Source organism: Carettochelys insculpta, chromosome 2, assembly GCF_033958435.1.
Source record: "Carettochelys insculpta isolate YL-2023 chromosome 2, ASM3395843v1, whole genome shotgun sequence".
Taxonomy (NCBI): Eukaryota; Metazoa; Chordata; order Testudines; family Carettochelyidae; genus Carettochelys; species Carettochelys insculpta.
In genome coordinates this window covers 231710323-231728649 of record NC_134138.1, presented here as the reverse complement: position 1 = coordinate 231728649, position 18327 = coordinate 231710323, and the positions used below count along the sequence as shown (strand labels likewise).

Sequence of the window (18327 nt, the reverse complement as noted above, 5' to 3'; positions counted from 1 at the left end):
CCTTCTGCCCTCAACTCCCAAATGCGGCGCGCCTGTCTCGGGTTGGTTTGCACAGCCTCCCCGTTCACCACCTCCTCCTCCTCCTCAGACGAGGAAGAGCTCCAAATGTTACCATGCCAGGTCTCAGGGTCCCAAGTGGCTAGTGCAAGGACCGCACACACTTGGGCCGTTGACACCGCTTCTTTCCCTAATTGCACACACCGCCGATTCACAACTCTTGCCGCCAACACCTCACAACGATGGGTTAACTCTTGTGTCCTTTCGGACTGCGAGGTAACCACCTCCTGCGCTATTGCCCGTGCATCCGCGAAATCACGACATTCCTGCTCCTTCCCCGCCAGTGCCTTCTGCAGGCGGAGAAGCTCATCATCCAGGGCCCGGAGGGCAGTTAGGAGAACCATGCTACCTCTCCCGCTACCCTTTTTTCTGCCCCTGGCTGGCGGCTCAGCCGCAGCCGACGCAACGCCCCTTCTACCTGTACTGGCATCACACCTGCTGCCTCCTGCAACTCTGGCCAGTCTGCCGGGGCTGCCCAACAGGCCACCATCCGCGCTACCAGCCCCCGTTGCTCCGTCGAGGGCCATCCTGCTATGCGCTGCATACCAGGCTTCCCTGCCTCCCCCGCTTTCGACCAAAAAGGCATCGTACCTGGAGAACCCTGCTCGTTGCGCCAATTGTAGCTAACCAGGCTCGGGTTCCCCAGAAATGAAGCTGCACCCAGAAGGCGAGTGCTATATTTGGTTTATTGAAAGCGCTTCACACCCGCAACGGGAGCCCCAGAGACACCGCAGTCACCAGTGGGGGAAAACCCGTCGCATCAGAGCTTCACTTGGGGAGAGGCTCTGTAACAGGCCTCCTAACGCTAGCTGATAAAGCTCAACTCATTAACATAAGATTGCCTAAAATTGCCTATGCATTCCTTATCACTATCTCTAGTGGCCTACTGCCAGCGTAGCCTTGGAGTCTTGGTAAGCGCGCCTTGTTCTGCAGTAGTTCCCATGGCAGTTATTTTGCAGCTTTTCACCTGGCACAGACTGGTCTGTTTAGATTCTCCTGAGGATTCACAGAGGGGTCGGACTGCACTCTCGACCATTACAATGTCTTCTCGCACCCTACAAATGGAGTGCAGTGGTATGGAGTCAGGAGAGAAAGACATCTGAACAAAGTTGTTACTGATCTTTGTCTCTGTAGCATTCCTGCAGAGTTAGGGTAAAATGGGTGCCCGGGTGTGGTGCCCTGCTCCCTTAGTCTACAGCTACCCTGTGACCTTTTGTCTGTGTTGTGTCTATAGCACAAGCATACTGTGCTTTATTTTTTAAATTAGAAGTCCACAGCTTTCTGGATGCTTATAGTCTCAGGTAGAAACGTTAAAACTTCAGGGGGCAAATGTACTAGTTCGCCAGCTAAAATCTCCAGCTGTTCTAACCAGTGTGCGCACCCTCCCATTCACTTGTGCAACACTCTAGCCCCAGTGGAGCCTGGGCTAACCAGAACCGTCAAAGCTAGCAGTTGTGAGAGCAGCCCTAGATCTTTTATGTGACAGAACAGGCATGGCCAAATGTGAGCCACACGGCAGCAGCGCTCTGGGGCCTAGCAGGCAAGGTTCATTATCTTAGAGGGATGGAGGAGGAGCCTAAAGAACATGTTACAAAACCCAGTAGCAGTGGTTGGGAACCAGCAGAAGGTCCACCAACATCCAGAGAGAAAAACCCAGTAAATTGTATGCTTGCGTACATTTCTGAACATGTGCCCATGAAAATTGGAGAACGCAGGGTGGAAAGAAGGGGAAGAGGATCTCTCCAGCATTAAAAAATAACCCTCACCTCACCATCGTTATTTGATTATTTTAAATAAGTAACCACCTCACCCACAGATTTCATCCTGGGCACTCCATTATTCAACATCCCCAGTCAGAGCTAAGTTCAGATTGGAATGTTCTGGCTCAAATTCTGGGCTATGGACCAAAGATATTGGCAAAAAGAAACATGGTTATAGTTTGCAACTCTTCTCTCTCTCTCTCTCTCTCTCTCTCTTTCTGACTCTTCACCATAATATGTAAGTATTATATGCATATGGTAAATTGTCCACATTACATTCTCCATAAATTCTCCAAACTTTCCTCCTGTTATCTTCCTTCTAGAATTGGGTAAGAAACAAATAATTAAAACCTCTCTGCATAAATAAATACAGAAGTAGACCATCTATGACAATTCAGCTTCCATCCTTTTAAATTTCAGACATCTGGGTTGAGCAAAACGGGTTCAGTTTTCCTATCTGGAACTGGTTTCAGACATCAGTTTAATTCTCTTTCTTGCTTTTTAGAAGAATGAATCTATGTAAAATGATAGGTATGCATAGCAGGGCCATACATTCCTGTGGAACCAAGTAAATCAGGAAAGAGTGGCATTTGCATAGGCCCCAAAATTTGAAATAAAGCCTCACAGGTCTATTTATGGGATAAAATAATTTGAAATATGTTCTTTATTTCCAGCACCCCAGACTGAAATACTTACTGCAGCTAAATCCTGTATTAAGACTTTAAATAATCTGATGAAAATATAACAAAATAATAAACCTAGTAAACACTTCTGTCCACCACACCCCTTTCTTGGCTCCTAAATATCAACTAAATTGGTGTTCTACAGTGTTCTACAGTGCCACGTAAGCTCAGGCACAAATTAGAGCACATGCCATAGGCATAAAATTGTAAAAGTATGTACACATGATTTGTCCTTTGGTGTATTGTCACAGTATTCTGCAGTGTGTAGTTGTTTCTGTGGGTACACAATCTATTGATGACACAGGTTCCAGCCCAGGAGTTACATGTTTGGCCTTTATATGAGTGTTACAAAGTAGTTTTTAGAAACATTATCTGGGATAGGCCAATGCAGAGCAATGTGTATTATCTGTTGTGTATTTGGTTTTCCAGTTCTTTTGATAATATTAGCCCTCCTTGTAACAATGTCCTTTATTCATTCAAATCAGACAGTAACTCAGTTGGCCATTCTGAGTTTGGCAGCCAGAATAAGTGACCTTGAACTTCATGCTATATATTTACACTTAGTCTCAGATGGGAAGGTAGCCATGAAGGTATTATCTTTAGTTTTGGTAGATATTGTGGTGGTTCTATCAAGATCTTCTGGCCTGCAATAGGTCAGAGCTTGTTCCATCTAGGTGCTACAGGAATGGGTGAGGATTCTGTTCATGACATTGAACCAATTGCATTTGTTGTGACAGCAACAATGTCCCAGCCTAGAGATAGCATGCATTGGATTTCTGGAGGCCCTGTCCTCTTGCGGTCATTAAATGTTCCACTGCACTTTGAGTGTTGGCCATAATATCCTAATCTGTGTAATTCTGGCTGCCTAAATTCTTCCAGCAGTTTGAGCTGGGTATGATATTCTCTTGCTTTCCTGTCTTAAACTTCTGTGTGGGGATGCAGCGTGCCAATAAACTAGCTGCTGTGTTCATCAAGAGGTGGCTCCATGGTTGCTGTAACTTACTTGGCTGAGAAGTTGGGATGCTCCATTGGTTAATATTAGGAAAGTGTTCTAATTTTTTTGTTGTTGTTGTTCAAGGATGTTGCAGAAGCACAAAGAACTGTTAATTATTATTGTTTATTATTTTAATACTGACCATGAGATGATGGTTCCTGCTCCTTTGAAGTCAATGGCAGAACTCCCATTGAAGTCAGTGGGCGCAAAAATAGGCCCCGTGTATTTGAGTCTGGAAGCAAGATACACCCTGGAGCTAGAAGAGGATCACTGGTAATGATTTCTGCTGCTCTGCTGAATCACAGGGTTACTCAGCTGTCAGGGGACCTGCTTGCACTCTCTCCTACCACGGCTACAAAGTGAACCCTTTGTTTTTAAAATAGCTAAATGATGGCAGTCCTTACTCACGTGCGTATTCCCATTGACTTCACAGAACAATCATCTTATTAAGTACAGTAGAATTAGATCCTTAAATTGCTGAATTCTAATATTTGAAAGGGTTTTCCCTTCAATGGAAAAATGTCACTGATATAATTAAAAGGACCCAAATATTTCATCGGCAGGAAAATGTAAGTTACTTTGGAAAGATGTATAAAACTAGAAGGAGTGTTTTTTTTAATTCCCTAAGTCAGAGTCAGACCAGAAGGTTATTTTCAAACTTCATGAAAAACACACTTTAGTAGTTTATATCTTCACCATTCAAATGTATTCTGGGATTCTGGACTTAAAAACATTCTAACCATGAAAACACAACATTCAAAAATATACTGTCTGCATGGTTTTTCTGCCTCGCTTCAGAATCTCCCAGTGTGTTCCAGACAAACGATGAACTTTGTTGTGGAATGACTGTTTGAATTTAGGTTTCTTAAAATATAAGTGTGGCCTTACACCCATTGTGGGTGTACATCCAGTGGTGCAGACAGACTATTTTAAAATCATCTGGTTATTTCACTACATGTCAGAAGATTTATCATCTTCATTTTAAAGAATGTAATGGGTTGATTAAAACAACTCACAAAGCCAATCAATGAAGAGGTAAAATGTAGAGTGTGTGATGTAGGGTTCTTTTAACTGTAATGTCCGAGAGTGTCTGTAGAAGTTGCATGGTAACTGAATCATACTCGATGTTAAGTGCATCATGAGTCTGTAGCATCACGAATATTCTTTATAAAAAGTTATATGTCTAAAAATCCTTTCTGAAATTGATGAAATCTCCAGTCTCGAAGCTGTAACTGACCAAAGAATAATTATACTCCACTGCACAGCTGGAAGTGAGCTAGAGTGGGCAAGAATAACAACACAGAACCACATGAAAGCTTTAGTGGAGAAGGAAAGGGGGCAGAGAGGTCAGGAAGAACACCCATGAGAGCTAGGGAGATAGTGTTAGGCTGTTTCACTCTGTTAGAGGCAGCTAAGTCAAACACATAGGATTGGCCATTCCTAAACTATATTACCATTCACTGTGAGTGTTTCCACTGAATTATTTTAGAGCCACATTGTATAGCACTGGATTCCAATAGTAATTCCAGGATTACCACCCTGGTGGTTGTTGCCTTGTATATTCACCACAGCCCTCCCCCGACACTCTCCCTGAGTGCCCTTCCCCTTCCCCTTCCCCATTGCCAGGCACTTCCAGCCTCACCCACCCACCCACTATGAGTGAATGCCAGCGACTTACCAGAGCTGATGTCGCTGGAGCTGCAGGGTCTGCTGGAGCTGCGGCTGCTGGGGCCACTGGAGCTGTGTGTGGTGGAGCTACACTGGGGCTGGCCCAGAGCTGCTGGAGTCACGGCCACTAGAGCCATGCTGAGACCACAGCAGCCGCAGGGGGGCACCGAAGCATCAGGGGTTGCCGCCGGCACGTGCTTGTCCCACCAAGCAGTGGGGCACATGTGCAGAGCGGGTGGAGGGAACGCCACGCGGGCAGCTCTGAGGAGCTGCATTGAAAGGCTTCAAGAGCTGCGTGCAGCTCCAGAGCCCAGTAATCACCATACCGCAGTGTCCTGTTCGCCGCACATGGCGAGTGGTGAATGCATTGGACGCTGCTGTTAGACAATTTTATATAATATAAATTGGATTTACTGGTGTTAGTCAGGAGAAACTATTTTATCAGGACACCTAAGTTCATTCTATTTTGTCCAAATTATGCCTGTCCTGAGCTGGTAATGATAAGAGTGTTGGAAGATGTCTGACACCTCAAGCATCAGATTTTTAAGACTTAATTTGAAGGACAAGTTCTCCTTTGCGTGATTGTTCATGTGCATTCCAAGGTAAGTGCGTGTGCATGTGCGTGCTCAGTTGCCAGAAAATTTTTCCCCTGGCCAGTACTCATCAGGTCAGAGCAGCGCTCCCTGGAGTGGCACCAGTATAGCACCCAATATAGGCACCGCCCAACCCGACTCCCGTTCAGTTCCTTCTTGCCGCAGTGTCAGTTGATGGAACTCTCTGTGCTCATCCGAGCAATCTCCTTAGTTAACTGGTAGTTATTAGGTCTTTATCTGTAAATAGTTCTAATTAGGTGTTAGTAGTACAGATAGTTGATAATTAATAGTTCCAGTGTTATTAGTTAGTGTTGATCATCGGGCTGTAGTAGGGAAGTCGTTCCCCCTCCTGAGGCCTTGGCACTGGGGCATATTAAGGTCACCAGGCTTCAAAGTCTGCATCAACTGTGGGAAGCGCATGCCTGAAGTGTCTTTGTGAGAGTCATCAGCGAGACCACCGCCCAATCTGTAAGCCCTTCAGGCAGAGGACCTAGAAGGATACAGCTCAGTGCCTCAAACTGCTGTTGATGGGGGCAGCTCTTCAACCTGAGAAATCCCCATCTGCTGGGCCAAACACATCTTGCTCAGTGCAGAGTGCACCAGCACTGAGCTTGGCCATGGCATTGACAAAGGAGAAGGGAACCTGGAACAATGGTAAAGGGCTGGTAGGTCAACCCTCTCAGAGACAGAAAGAGTAGTCCCCAGTGCCTGACAAAAAGAAAAGGCATGACGGGGCCATTCTCCTGCGGCTTCCAAGCACAGGGAGAATTCCCAGGGAACATCAGGGAGGTGTGCCAAGGGCAGGACATGGATGGTCAGGCTTGGTCACTGGTCCAGAGGTCCAGCCCTTGCTCTCTGCAGCTGCCTTCAACTCTGGAAGTCTTCCAGGTGACACAGAGCCTCCTTCAGATCATGGCACCTTTGTCTCTGCCAAGGAGGATCATGCCCATGAGGCAGGTGCCTAGTTGTCCCCTGTCCCGGGGAAAGACCTCCATGCTGGCATGTCCACCCATGCCTACGGCTCCGCCGGCAACCACAGCACCAGCACTGTCCCGTCCGATGTTTACGCAGGTGCCCTCAGAGCCAGCACTGCCTTGGTCTTGGGCCTCAGAAGCCTCAGAGTCAGAGTCTGACTCCTACTTCACCACTCCCCATTATAGATCCAGCACATCCTATTTTTTCTTTTCACCTATCCCCATTCTACCACACTGATGATGTACAGTATCAAACTGGTGGGTCCTTCACACAGTGGAAAGGAGATATTCTATTCAGTTCAGTTCTTTCCCCCTTTCAACCCTCCTTCCCCATCCCTCTTTAGGGACCCCCTCACGAGAGTTTGCTCAGGCAGGAGATTCAGCCACTTCTTGAGCAGGGAGCAATAGAGTAGGTTCCCCCACAATTTAAGGTCCAGGGGGTTCATTCTCATTATTTCCTAATCCTGAAATCAAGGGAGGGAATAAGGCCCCCTCGTGGATCTGCGAGGCCTGAACAAGTTTGTAAAAAAGATCAAATTTTGCATGGTCTCTCTGGGGTTCTTTATGCCATTGCTGGATCCAGGGGACTGGTTTGCCGCTCTTGACTTACAAGATGCACATTTTCACATCACTATCTATACTCCCGACAGGAGGTTCCTCAGGTTTGTGGTGAGTGGGGGACACTATCAGTTCACAGTCCTTGCGTTTGGCCTGTCAATGGCTCCAAGGTTTTTCAACAAGTACATTGCGGTGGTTGCAGCCTTCCTCCACAGGCATGGCATCCAGTTGTTCCCATACCTGGGCAAATGGTTAGTCAAAGGAAGCTCACAGGCCCAGGTCTGTCAACACATACGGTTCATTTGCCAAAACTTTGACAGTCTCAGCCTTCTGTTAAATGAGGTGAAGTTGACGCGCATCCCCACTGAAAGAATAGAGTTTGTGGAGGCTTTCCTGGACTCGGTGCACACCAGGTTTCAGGAGATGGCCAGCATAATAAATGACATGATCATATTCCCCATTATGATGAGCAGGTGTTGCATGAAGCTGCTGGGCTGCATGACAGCTTATATGTTCATGGTGTAACATGCCAGACTTCACCTATGTCCTCTCCACTAGTGGCTTGCCTCGGTGTATCACCATGTGAGGGATAATATAGACAAATTAGTGACATTGCTGCAGCAGGTGTTATGGACCCTGCATTGGTGGCTGTATGCTTGGATGGTGTGTGCGGGGGTACATTTTGAGCCTCACCAACCTTCCCTGCTCTTGGTAACCAACAACGAAGGGTCCTGTGGCACCGTATAGACTAACAGAAAAGTTTTGAGCATGAGTTTTGAGTTTTCGTGAGCGCATCCAATTTAGGCTGGGGGGCACATCTGGGAGAGTGCCAGACTCAGGCTTTCGGGAGTGTTTCAGACCTTGAGCTTCACATCAGTGTGGGAGAGCTCAGGGTGATCAGGTTGGAGTGTGAGGTGTTTCAGGAAAACCTAGCAGTGTATTTCATGTCAGTGTGTACAGACAACATGACAACCAAGTATTATGTCAACAGGTGGGGGGGTACGCTCCTCTCCCCTGTGTCATGATGCCTAAAGTCTATGGACGTTCATCATCCTTCACGAAATTCTCCTGCAGGTTCATTACTTACCATGGGTCCACAATACCACCATGGACCACCTCAGCAGGTCCTTCGTGAACCACGAATGTTCCGTTCACCTGGATGTGCTGCAATCAGTTTTCTGAGTTTGCGGATGTCCCCAGGTGGACCTGTTTGTCATGCACCTCAATTCGAAGTGCCAAAGTTATTGGAACCAGAGTGCTGGGTCCTTGGTGGATGCGTTTGACATGTCCTGGACAGGCCCACTACTGTATGCATCAGTTCCCTCCACCCCAGTTCCTCTCATCCACAAGGTCCTTCTTAAAATCTGACCAGACCAGGCCTCAGTAATCTTGGTGGCTCCAGTGTGGGCCAGACAGCATTGGCACTTGGTTCTGTTGGACCTGTCGGAGTGCAATCTGATAACGCTCCTGGAGTGCAATCTGATAACTTCCTCCCAGACCTGTTGATACAGGAGGAAGGGCAGCTTCAGCACCCCAGCCTTCTGTGTCTTCACCTCTCACTTGAAAGCTTTATGGTTGAGTGCCATGGAACCTTCCTGCTCAGACCCGATGAGGGAGGTGCTTTTAAATAGCAGAAAACCCTCTACGAGGGCCACTTACTTGTTGAACTTAAAAAAGGTTTGTGATTTGAGTGTCCCAGAAAGGGTTATCTCCCTTACAGGCCACAGTCTCCTCAATTCTGGATTATTTGTGGCTCCTAAGTCAATTGGGGCTGTCCTTGTCCTCCATTAAAGTACATCTGTTGGCTATTTCCACATTTCATCCCGCTCCAGGCCTTTCGTCGGTATTCTCAGACTCTGTTGTGGTCAAGAAATTCAAGAAGGGCTTGGAGAGTGTTAGACTGACATTGTGGGCCCCCTTCCCCTCCTGGGATCTGAATTTGGTTTTGGCCAAGTTTATGGGGTCCCCTTTCAAGCCTCTTGCTTCATGCTCCCTGTTGTTTGTGAGTTACAAAATGGCCTTTTTGGTGGCCATCAAATCAGCCAGAAGGATGTCTGAATTGAGAGCCCTTTCAGTGCACCCACCCTATACCGTGTTCCGCTAGGACAAGGTTAGATTGAGACCCCATCCAACTTTCCTGCCAAAGGTGGTCTCCTCTTTCCATGTCAGTCAGGATATTTCACTGCCTGTTTTTCACCCCAAACCTCACGCTACCCGGAGGGAGCAGAGTTTACATACCTTAGACATCTGTAGAGCCTTAGCCTTTTACACAGATAGGACCAAACCTTTCAGGAAGTCGCGACAGCTCTTTGGGGCAGTGGCGGAAGGAATGAAGAGCCTCCCAGTTTCATCCCAGAGGATTTTCTCATAGATAGTGGCTTGTTTTAAGGGATGCTATAAGCTAGCAGGGGTTCCCCTGCCTCCAATCAGGGCTCACTCTATGAGGGTGCAGGCTTCTTCAGTGGTATTCCTAGCCCATATCCCTGTTCAGGAAATCTGTAGGGCTGCCACCCGGTCTTCCATAAGTACATTTTCAGCCCATTATGCTATTACCCAGCATGCTAGGGAGTAATAAGCCTAGCCCTCAGTAGATTGAGGAATACTTCTCCTGCAAAACCAAATGACAGTGGAAGGGAAAGGGAGCCCTTTTGCAATCTGGAAGGGACTTTCTTGGCCCCGAAGTTCAAGATTTTGTACAACTTAGCTGCTGATCCCATAAAGAGGTATTGTTTGATGTACAGGTCTATAACTAGATGTCCCTCAGGTGAGGAAGGGATTGTGGCTATTCACTCTTTCCCAAATGTATCTCCAGAAGCTTTTACATTGCTTTAAAGTGATCCTCTGAGGAGTATGCCACAGGCGCCAATGGAAAGGGCAAACAGATCGAGGGGCAAGCGAATGGGGGCATGTTTCTTCCCGTGGGGGAATGAGGGGAGGCAAGAGTCTCCCATGCAGTGGGAAAAGAGGAATCCAGGATATCCCTGAGGGGCTGCAGGGCAAGGATTTCCCTGCTAGGTGCAAGACAAATGGAAATACTGGGTTTTTGTTTGTTTGTTTATTTGTTTTCCAAAAAGAAGCCTATAGAGATATTTTCCCAGCCTCATCTCACAAATGGTATCTTACGGGGTGGTTTCTCATAACCAGTGCCTAAATCCTGCCCTGGTAGTCACTTTTTTCTACAGCACCAAATATTGGGGCCATTCTTGCATTCCTTGCAAGGGTCTCATTGACTTCACTGGAAGTCCTGGGTGTGCAGGGACTGCAGGATCAGTGTGCGCCAAATTCAGGCACTGGGACCCACTTGGTACTGTCACTTGGTGTGCTGAAAGACCACTGATCCTACCTTCCTGTGCTCCTGGACAACCCTCAACCCTGTCCTGCTAAGCCAGGCCATCAAACCTCCTCCAGCAGTGACAAGGAGATGGGGTTACCGTCCTCTGCAGCATAATACAGACACTAGGTTCAGCTCAGCTCTGGGAAAGCACTGCTAATGGGACATGCCCAGAGACCCAGATGAACTGCCTCAATGGGACCTGAAACCTAGATAAGCCACTGTCTCCCATCTTACTCTCTATAAAATTTTACACAAGGTAAGTTCATGTTCACCTTCTTTCTCAGGTTAAAGAGAGAGAGAGAGAGATTCACAAACTCCTACCGCCCCCAGTAACAATTACTTACACTGGGTGTATTAATAAACAAAAGTAATTTTATTCACTATAAATGATATAAAGGATGTAAGTGGTTATAAGATATAGCTGACAGAACAATGTAGGTTAGTAAACAAAATAAAGCAGAACATGTGAGCTAAGCTTAATACATTGAGAAACTTGTTTCATGTAATATCTCACCCTCAGATTTGTTCTGATAAGCTTCTTTCACAAACTGGAAAGACTTCCAGCCTGGGCTCGTTCTCCCTCCCCTTCCACTCCACCTGATTCAATCTTAGATATTTCCACCAGCCATCTTGGGAGGGGTAGCCAGGGAGAACTGATGACCTAGATTACCTCTCTTCCCCACTCTTAAATAGGTTTTGCATAAGGTGGAAGTCCTTTGTGATCAGGCTAACCCATTCTCAGCTTCCCAGGAAAAAGTACAGTATTTAAGCTAGATTCTGGTATCAGGAGATATGGTCACGTATCTTGGTAGGAGCCACCATCACGCCCCCCCTCAAACTTACAGGACAAACAAATCTATTCAGAGATCGTTGTTCTGAGTACTGGGCCATCAAGTTCCTTGAGCAGTACTGTTGGGCCCCATTTATCATGATTACCTCACTGACACAGGTTTGTACTTCAGCTTTCTCACGTCATATACAGGTATGATACATGCACACAAATAACATAATAAAATTCAGCAGATTACAGGCTTTCTGATGATATCTCTCATGAGTATTTCATATGAAGCATATTCCATTTATGCTATATTCATAAGCATATTTTTATACAGCATTTGGAATGCTCCGGCTCACAGCGTACTGTACTTCTGAGAATAAGGATTATAACATACTTCTTAAAGAGAAGAGAAATGCAGATATCTGGCAATTGAACTGACCATTCTCCTTCATCCTCTTCCTTGTTTTTTCTCTAGTCCTCCGTAATGTCTGTCTGCTTTGCCCGTTTTCACCCCAACCTGGTTGTGGGTGGAACATACTCTGGCCAAATTGTCCTGTGGGATAATCGCAGTCACAGGAGGACTCCAGTTCAGCGTACACCTCTTTCTGCTGCTGCTCACACGGTAAGGCTCAATGTCATCACCTTTGCTCTTTGTGAAGAAACTTTCAGCAGAGAAAAGCTGATCTCTTAGCTTGAGCCACTTCTACAATGTTGTAAGTTTTGTTGCATGCAAGAAAAAGAGAATGGGTTTTTAAGGTGGGATGGATGTATGGGAAACAGGCGAGGTGAGCTCTTACTGCTCAAAGGGAGTCATGCCAAGGACGGTGGATGGTCCACGATTGGATTGCAGGAAGTCTCCCCATCTTGCAAGACCAAATAAGGGCATCTCACAGCAAGGGTCCAGTGCCATGAGGAGTTCAGGGACAACTTTCTCCCACTGCCTACTGAGGGGAATAAGTCTCCAAAAAGTCATGTGGATAAGGCAGGGGTCATGATTCCTCCCTGCCCACCCCACCCTGTGTTGGTCCATGGAGTGGAGTCAAAACACTCTGGAAGCAATCCGCTGTCGTAATGAGCGTAAAGTGAATTGTGCTCACAGATACACATGCATACATGTGCATACACACCCAAGCAGCTGTGGCACAAGGTCCCTGACAATCAGTGTGAGGTGGTACAGTTCACAGCAGTAGGTTAAATGCCTGGTTTAATCCCAGCTGGGGAGGGATTGTTATGTGGACATAAAGAGGAACCACAAAGAATAATGGGATGAAATTTAGTGGAGGGTTCCTAGGCTGAACATCAGGAAAATTTCTTAATGATGAAATCTCTTAGATTGCAAAATAAACTTCCAATAGGTAATCAACTGACATGTAAAGAAACTGAGCAGCACAAAGGAAGAAAAAGATCCTATGCTGGGAGGTGGATAGATCAGATGACCTAGTAGATCTTTTCTGTGATTCTCTGCTTTTAGCTTAGTAATTTAGTGTTCAAATTTCAGCCTTTAGTTTGCTGAGACAACATAATCCCTGCAGTTAAAAGTCAACCTCTACCAATCATTACACGTAATTCAGTACCAAAAATCGAGTTTGGCACTAATATGATGTCTGCATTGCCATTTATGTTAGAAAATGGTGGATGTGCAGTTACAGGGGATTGGAAGAGGGAACAGAATATAGTTTTCAAATTTCTGCCATCATCAGTTTTGGTCTGATTGTAATGCCCCATTTATGTTGTGGATCACAACTGCACCGTTACTTTAAATTTCCCTAATATGTATGTCCTTCTTGTTAATAGTTACGTGGGCTAACATTGCTCGAACTTTATAGAAGAAAACACTGTTCCTTGAACTGATGATTTAGTAGCACAAGAGACCAGAAAACTAGAGGCAGGAAACTATAAATATAACTGAAAATGGAGTGATCAAGGCCCAAAACCTAGTGACGAGGAAAAAAAAAATGCTGGATAGGTTTGTTCTTCCCTTGTGCCCAATGAAAACTTTTAGGCAAATTTATATCACCTGGGAATGATATTCTGACACTGGGAAAATTTTCCCAGTGTCAGAAGTCAGTGTCTAATGTTATGCCAATGATAACTAGAAATAGATTACTCAGATTAATTCATAGATGTGCATTGTGTGAATGGATATAAATAACCTTTTAAAAACCCTTAGTTAACATGCAGTCATGTTTGTAAGGAGTTTGATCACGCTTCAGAATAATCATAAACAAAGTGCTATTGCTACAATCCTGACAGGCAGAATTCTTTGTCTAATTTAAATTAAGTCCTGGTTTGTGAAAGACAGGGTTCATACCCTAACCTGTTAAAGTGGTATATTGAATCAAGAACATTCTTCTTTTGTACAGTGTGCAGCTAGGTACTGGTCTGAATATTTATTTCTAACAAATATCCTCCATGAAAAGAAATACAGGATGAACCTCTCTAATCTGGAACTCTCTTGTCTGGTAAACTCCAAAAACCAGCATAATTTTAGTTATCCAGATGACCACTTATCATGGGTGTGACCAAGTTTCCTGTGGTCCCATAAACTTTGTTTACAGCCACCAGTCCTGGCTTTCAGTGTTCTGTGCTGTTTTTTATCTGTAATTTACTCCTAAATGTCTTCTAAGAGCCCAGTAAACAGTGAAAATATTGGTGATGTGCTAGAAAATATTAACCTCCCATCATCCAGCAGATTCTCTTAAAAGCTAAAATTCTCTTAAAGTTAAAAATATCCTGTGAGTTTATTCCTATTGATTGGTTCCCAGGAAAGAGAGTCCCACCACAGATTACTCACTAATTTCCTTTCACACCCACCACACAGCTGTATTTGGAAGTACAGGAAGTTTTAATTAAGACAAAAAACCTCCTGCATGATGAGTTCATTTCCAAAATAAATAAAAGCAAGATGGCATCTGCCCTGTGAAAGGAAGGGGCCTATTTAGACTTTTTGCTAGGTACAGTCGTTTTTTCCTAGGACATTCTTTTTGCTCATTTTCTTTACATCTTTTGAATTGTGCTACTCATGAAACTGACAGCTGACAGCACTGACTAGAGCCAGGCATTTGACAGGAAGCTTACCACTAAGCTGGCCATATGTCTCCCTGATGATTCTGGCCCCTGCGTGCCCATCTGCCTTATATCCTCCTTCCATCCTTGAAGTTCCAGCCTTAGAGCTGCTTTACCAGTTTTTGTCAGTGGGTTTATGAAGACAGAGGACAAATACACATTACCGCTGAGGCAGAGGGCGCTAAATTTATTGTGTAACAATATGTGCTAATCAGTTTTTATACCTATGATAACTGGTGCAAAAGAAGGGGTCAAGTGAAGGGTGGTTTCTGGGCGGGGAGGGTGTCATTAAATACAGCTGTAGGGGCAGATTTTCAAGTCTGGCCTCTGTTTGTGCCTAGTATTAATTTACAAAGGCCTGTGCATACAGGCCTTCAGCATCCTGTCCCCTTCTGCATACAGAGGATGGTAATTGTACTTATAGGGTCTGGTCCTGCTTCACTGAAGTCAGTGGAAATTTTGACATTCACAGCAAAGGGGGCAGCATTGGAGCTGCAAACCTTACAGGGGCTGTTTATATAAATTCCGTCATGTCTATGTAGCCATTACTGGGGGAACAATGTTGTGCCCAAGTGATTATCTTCACAAGATTGGATGAACATAGATGGGAGCTGGCTTGAGACCATTAGTAAATTTGGCCCTCAGTTCTAATGTCTCTAATTAAATGCAGTGGTAGTGAAAAGCGAAGCCTTCTCTTTTCGCACAAAAAATACAGAACGAGCAGTAGCAGGGCAGGCTGACGCAGATCTCTGATCTGGACAGACCACCTACACAGGCCAAAAGGTGGTTCATTCTTAGCGGCTGTTCAGTCTCTGACCATTCGTTGAAGAACGCTGCTAAGGGCACTCAGCTGTGACAGTGGTTTGATGCTGAGAACACTTGGCCACTAGAAACTGTGCATGAAACAGCCCCTTATTTCTGATAGGCCATCAAACAGATGTCAGATGATAACCTGGAGCCCTGAGCATTGATGCCTGAGAATAAAAGTACTGTGAACACCCTACCATATTGCTTGGGCATATTTAATGTCTGTGGGCAAAATTTTGCACTCAGTTCTACTGGTATAAGTCTGAAGTAACTCCACAAGTTAGTGGACTCACCCCAGATTTTCTTTGATATATTCGTGTACCTTAATTGGCTCACGATTAAGAAGGCTAAGTGATCTGTTCATATTTTTTCCACTGAAGTACATTTGAAAATATTTGGCATTCCAGCAAACTGCGGCGAAGTCCAAGTCTTGTGCACCTGTTTTCTCCAACACGATCCACATTTTGAAATATTTGTTTCTCTCTGACAGTCATTTTCAGCATCAAAAGTCATCAGCAGAATCAAACATGTCCCTGTGAATGAAATGTCCTCCACATAATTCAACAGTTTCGCAGCATTACTCAGTTATTGTATGATGGAGTAAACTACAGCTTTGAATTTGCACTAGCATAGTGTGCCTTTAAAGTTCCAAGAAAAAGCAAGTTACATTGCTATCTGGCAAATGGATGAGCACTGCATTATGCTGTCAGTATGCAACTTTTAAATAATTTCTTAAATTAACACCTCTGATATATGAAATGTGGATTTTAAAAGAGAGAATGCCCTTTTTGATTGCTGGTATTGATGTGTTTTCAGCATCCCGTATACTGTGTAAATGTAGTTGGAACACAGAATGCGCACAATCTCATTACAGTTTCTACGGATGGCAAAATGTGTTCCTGGAGCCTGGACATGCTCTCAACACCACAGGTGGGTGAGTTTGTTTTCACCTCCACTAGAAGAAAGCAACTTGGTTAAAGCAGATACATTCTTAATAGAACATAGTTCCTAAAAGCCAAAACTTTACAACCAAAGCCAAGGGAAACCAATCGATGCACTTGAAAAAGTACAGCTTGCTTCCAGTAGGATTCTGTAATAGCCAAACCTCATTTCCTTTACCACGCATCATATAATTATTGTAATATGTTAATAGGTAGGTCAGTTTCAAGTGAAAATGAAATAATCTCTTTTAAAGCACAGCAATTACAGAAATTGTCTATGGCATAAATTGCACTTACTCTAAACTGTTTAACAAATATGGACTACATTGCATTGCTGCAGAAGATACTCAACCCAGTTATGTCTCCAAGATTTGGTATCCCACAATCAGGAAAGCTTAGCTGTATCCTGCATTCAGTAGCCAAGGAAACAAACTGTGCAAATCAGAAGTTTTAGAAATATTTTCCACACCCCAGAAAGATTTTTATTGTTGTTTCTCCATCATATTGTCTCTCTCTCTCCCCCCGCCCCGCCTTCTTTTGTAAAGGAAATGAAAAGAGAGGAAATCCAGGAAAAATTTTCAGATCACTCATGATTATAGTAATGGAAAAATCAGCTGATGCTAAAATAAGCCTTTGAAGAGACTTGGTTAAGCGTTTCTGTAGTCCAATACATCCTTCTTTCTTCTATTTACAGGGAGAAAGGATGGTTTATTTCTGGCTTTCATTAAAATGTGTGAGATAGATCACAAGGTAGATGAGGTAGTTTTGTTTTGTTGGATGAATTTCAGTTGGTGAGAGAGACAAGCTTTTGTGCTTACACGCAGTTCTTCATGTTAGCCTAACTCAGAACTTGTCTTTCTCACTACCAGGAGTTATTCCAATAAAAGATATAACATCACCCAACTTGTGTCTCTAGTATCCTGGAATTATATGACTGGTACACTGCATTTTTGAGATAGATCATGACACTTGCGTAATCTTGTTTTAAAATATCTAATAGAAATTCCTCTCAGAGGAACATGTATGCTACTTTTACCCCAGCAAGTAGACATTTTAATATTAGTTACAGTAAACCCTTGAGGTGCATGCAACCAAGTTGCACGTGTCTCAGGTTAACACGACTGCCGCCCCTGACCAGAGCAGGAAACCACTCCTGTCACGGGCAGCAGCCAAGAGTCAGGTTGCCATCCCTAACAGAAGTGGGGAAGCTGCTCCTGTCAAGGGCAGCAGCCTGACTCTTGCTACCCAACAGGAGCAGTTTCTTGATCCCCGGAGTGGCAGGGAGCTGGGAACCAGGCAGCAGCCCGTCTCAGGATTCCCCTCTGCTTGCAGAGCTGGAAAACTGACCAGGGCATCAGGAAACTGACTAAGGCTGCTGCCCTGGTCTGTTTCCTAGCTCTGCAAGGGGAGGGGAGCCAGGGGAGCCACATGCTGGTCAGTTTCCCAGGTTCTGCAAGCAGCAGGGAGCTGGGAACCAGGCTGCCACTTGGTTCCTGTCTCCATGGCTGGTCAGTTTCCCGGGTTCCACAAGTGGCAGGGAGACAGGAACCAGGCTGTCCCCTGGCTCCTGGCTCCCTGCCACTCTGGGAGCCAGGAAACTGACCAGCCCTGGTGGGCTGGTCGGTTACCTGGCTCCTGCAAGCCAAGGGGAGACAGGAACCAGGCGGCAGCCTGGTTCCCATCTCCCCTTGACTTGTGTGAAAATTTGAGTTATGCGGGGGTTGCAGGAATGCAACCCACATGGAACTCGAGAGTTTACTTTATTGACAAAATGCACTTACACAGCAGAGGGCTACTGTGTGACACAAGGGTTAAGGAACATCTCCCTTCTGGAATCTGTCCACTTAAATGAAATGCCCATGCATACAGCAGCTCCAGAACTGGGTTCTAACAACATGGTACGTTCTACATTGAGTCAGAAATCCTCTTCTGAACCTATGGTGCTGTTGCAGAGAGAAGTATGCAACTTGAAGTCAAGGTGCTAGCCTCAGCTTGGAATGTCATGGGTTCTGCTTGGTTCTCTCGCAGTCTTAAACCTTCTAGGAAAAACTGGGCCAGACTTTCAAAGAAGCCATGGTATGTATGGCCACAAGGTGACAGCTCTGCATATAGGG

General features: G+C 45.1%; 1 protein-coding gene across 1 annotated transcript in view; it reads left to right on the top strand.

Moving 5' to 3' along the window:
• DYNC1I1 (dynein cytoplasmic 1 intermediate chain 1) overlaps positions 1 to 18327 on the top strand; it is a 291917-nt gene that overhangs the window by 212662 nt on the left and 60928 nt on the right. The window contains exons 11-12 of the mRNA XM_074986221.1: positions 11875 to 12021; positions 16089 to 16202. Of these exons, the coding sequence (XP_074842322.1) occupies positions 11875 to 12021; positions 16089 to 16202 (261 nt within the window). The remainder of the gene's footprint in view (positions 1 to 11874; positions 12022 to 16088; positions 16203 to 18327) is intronic.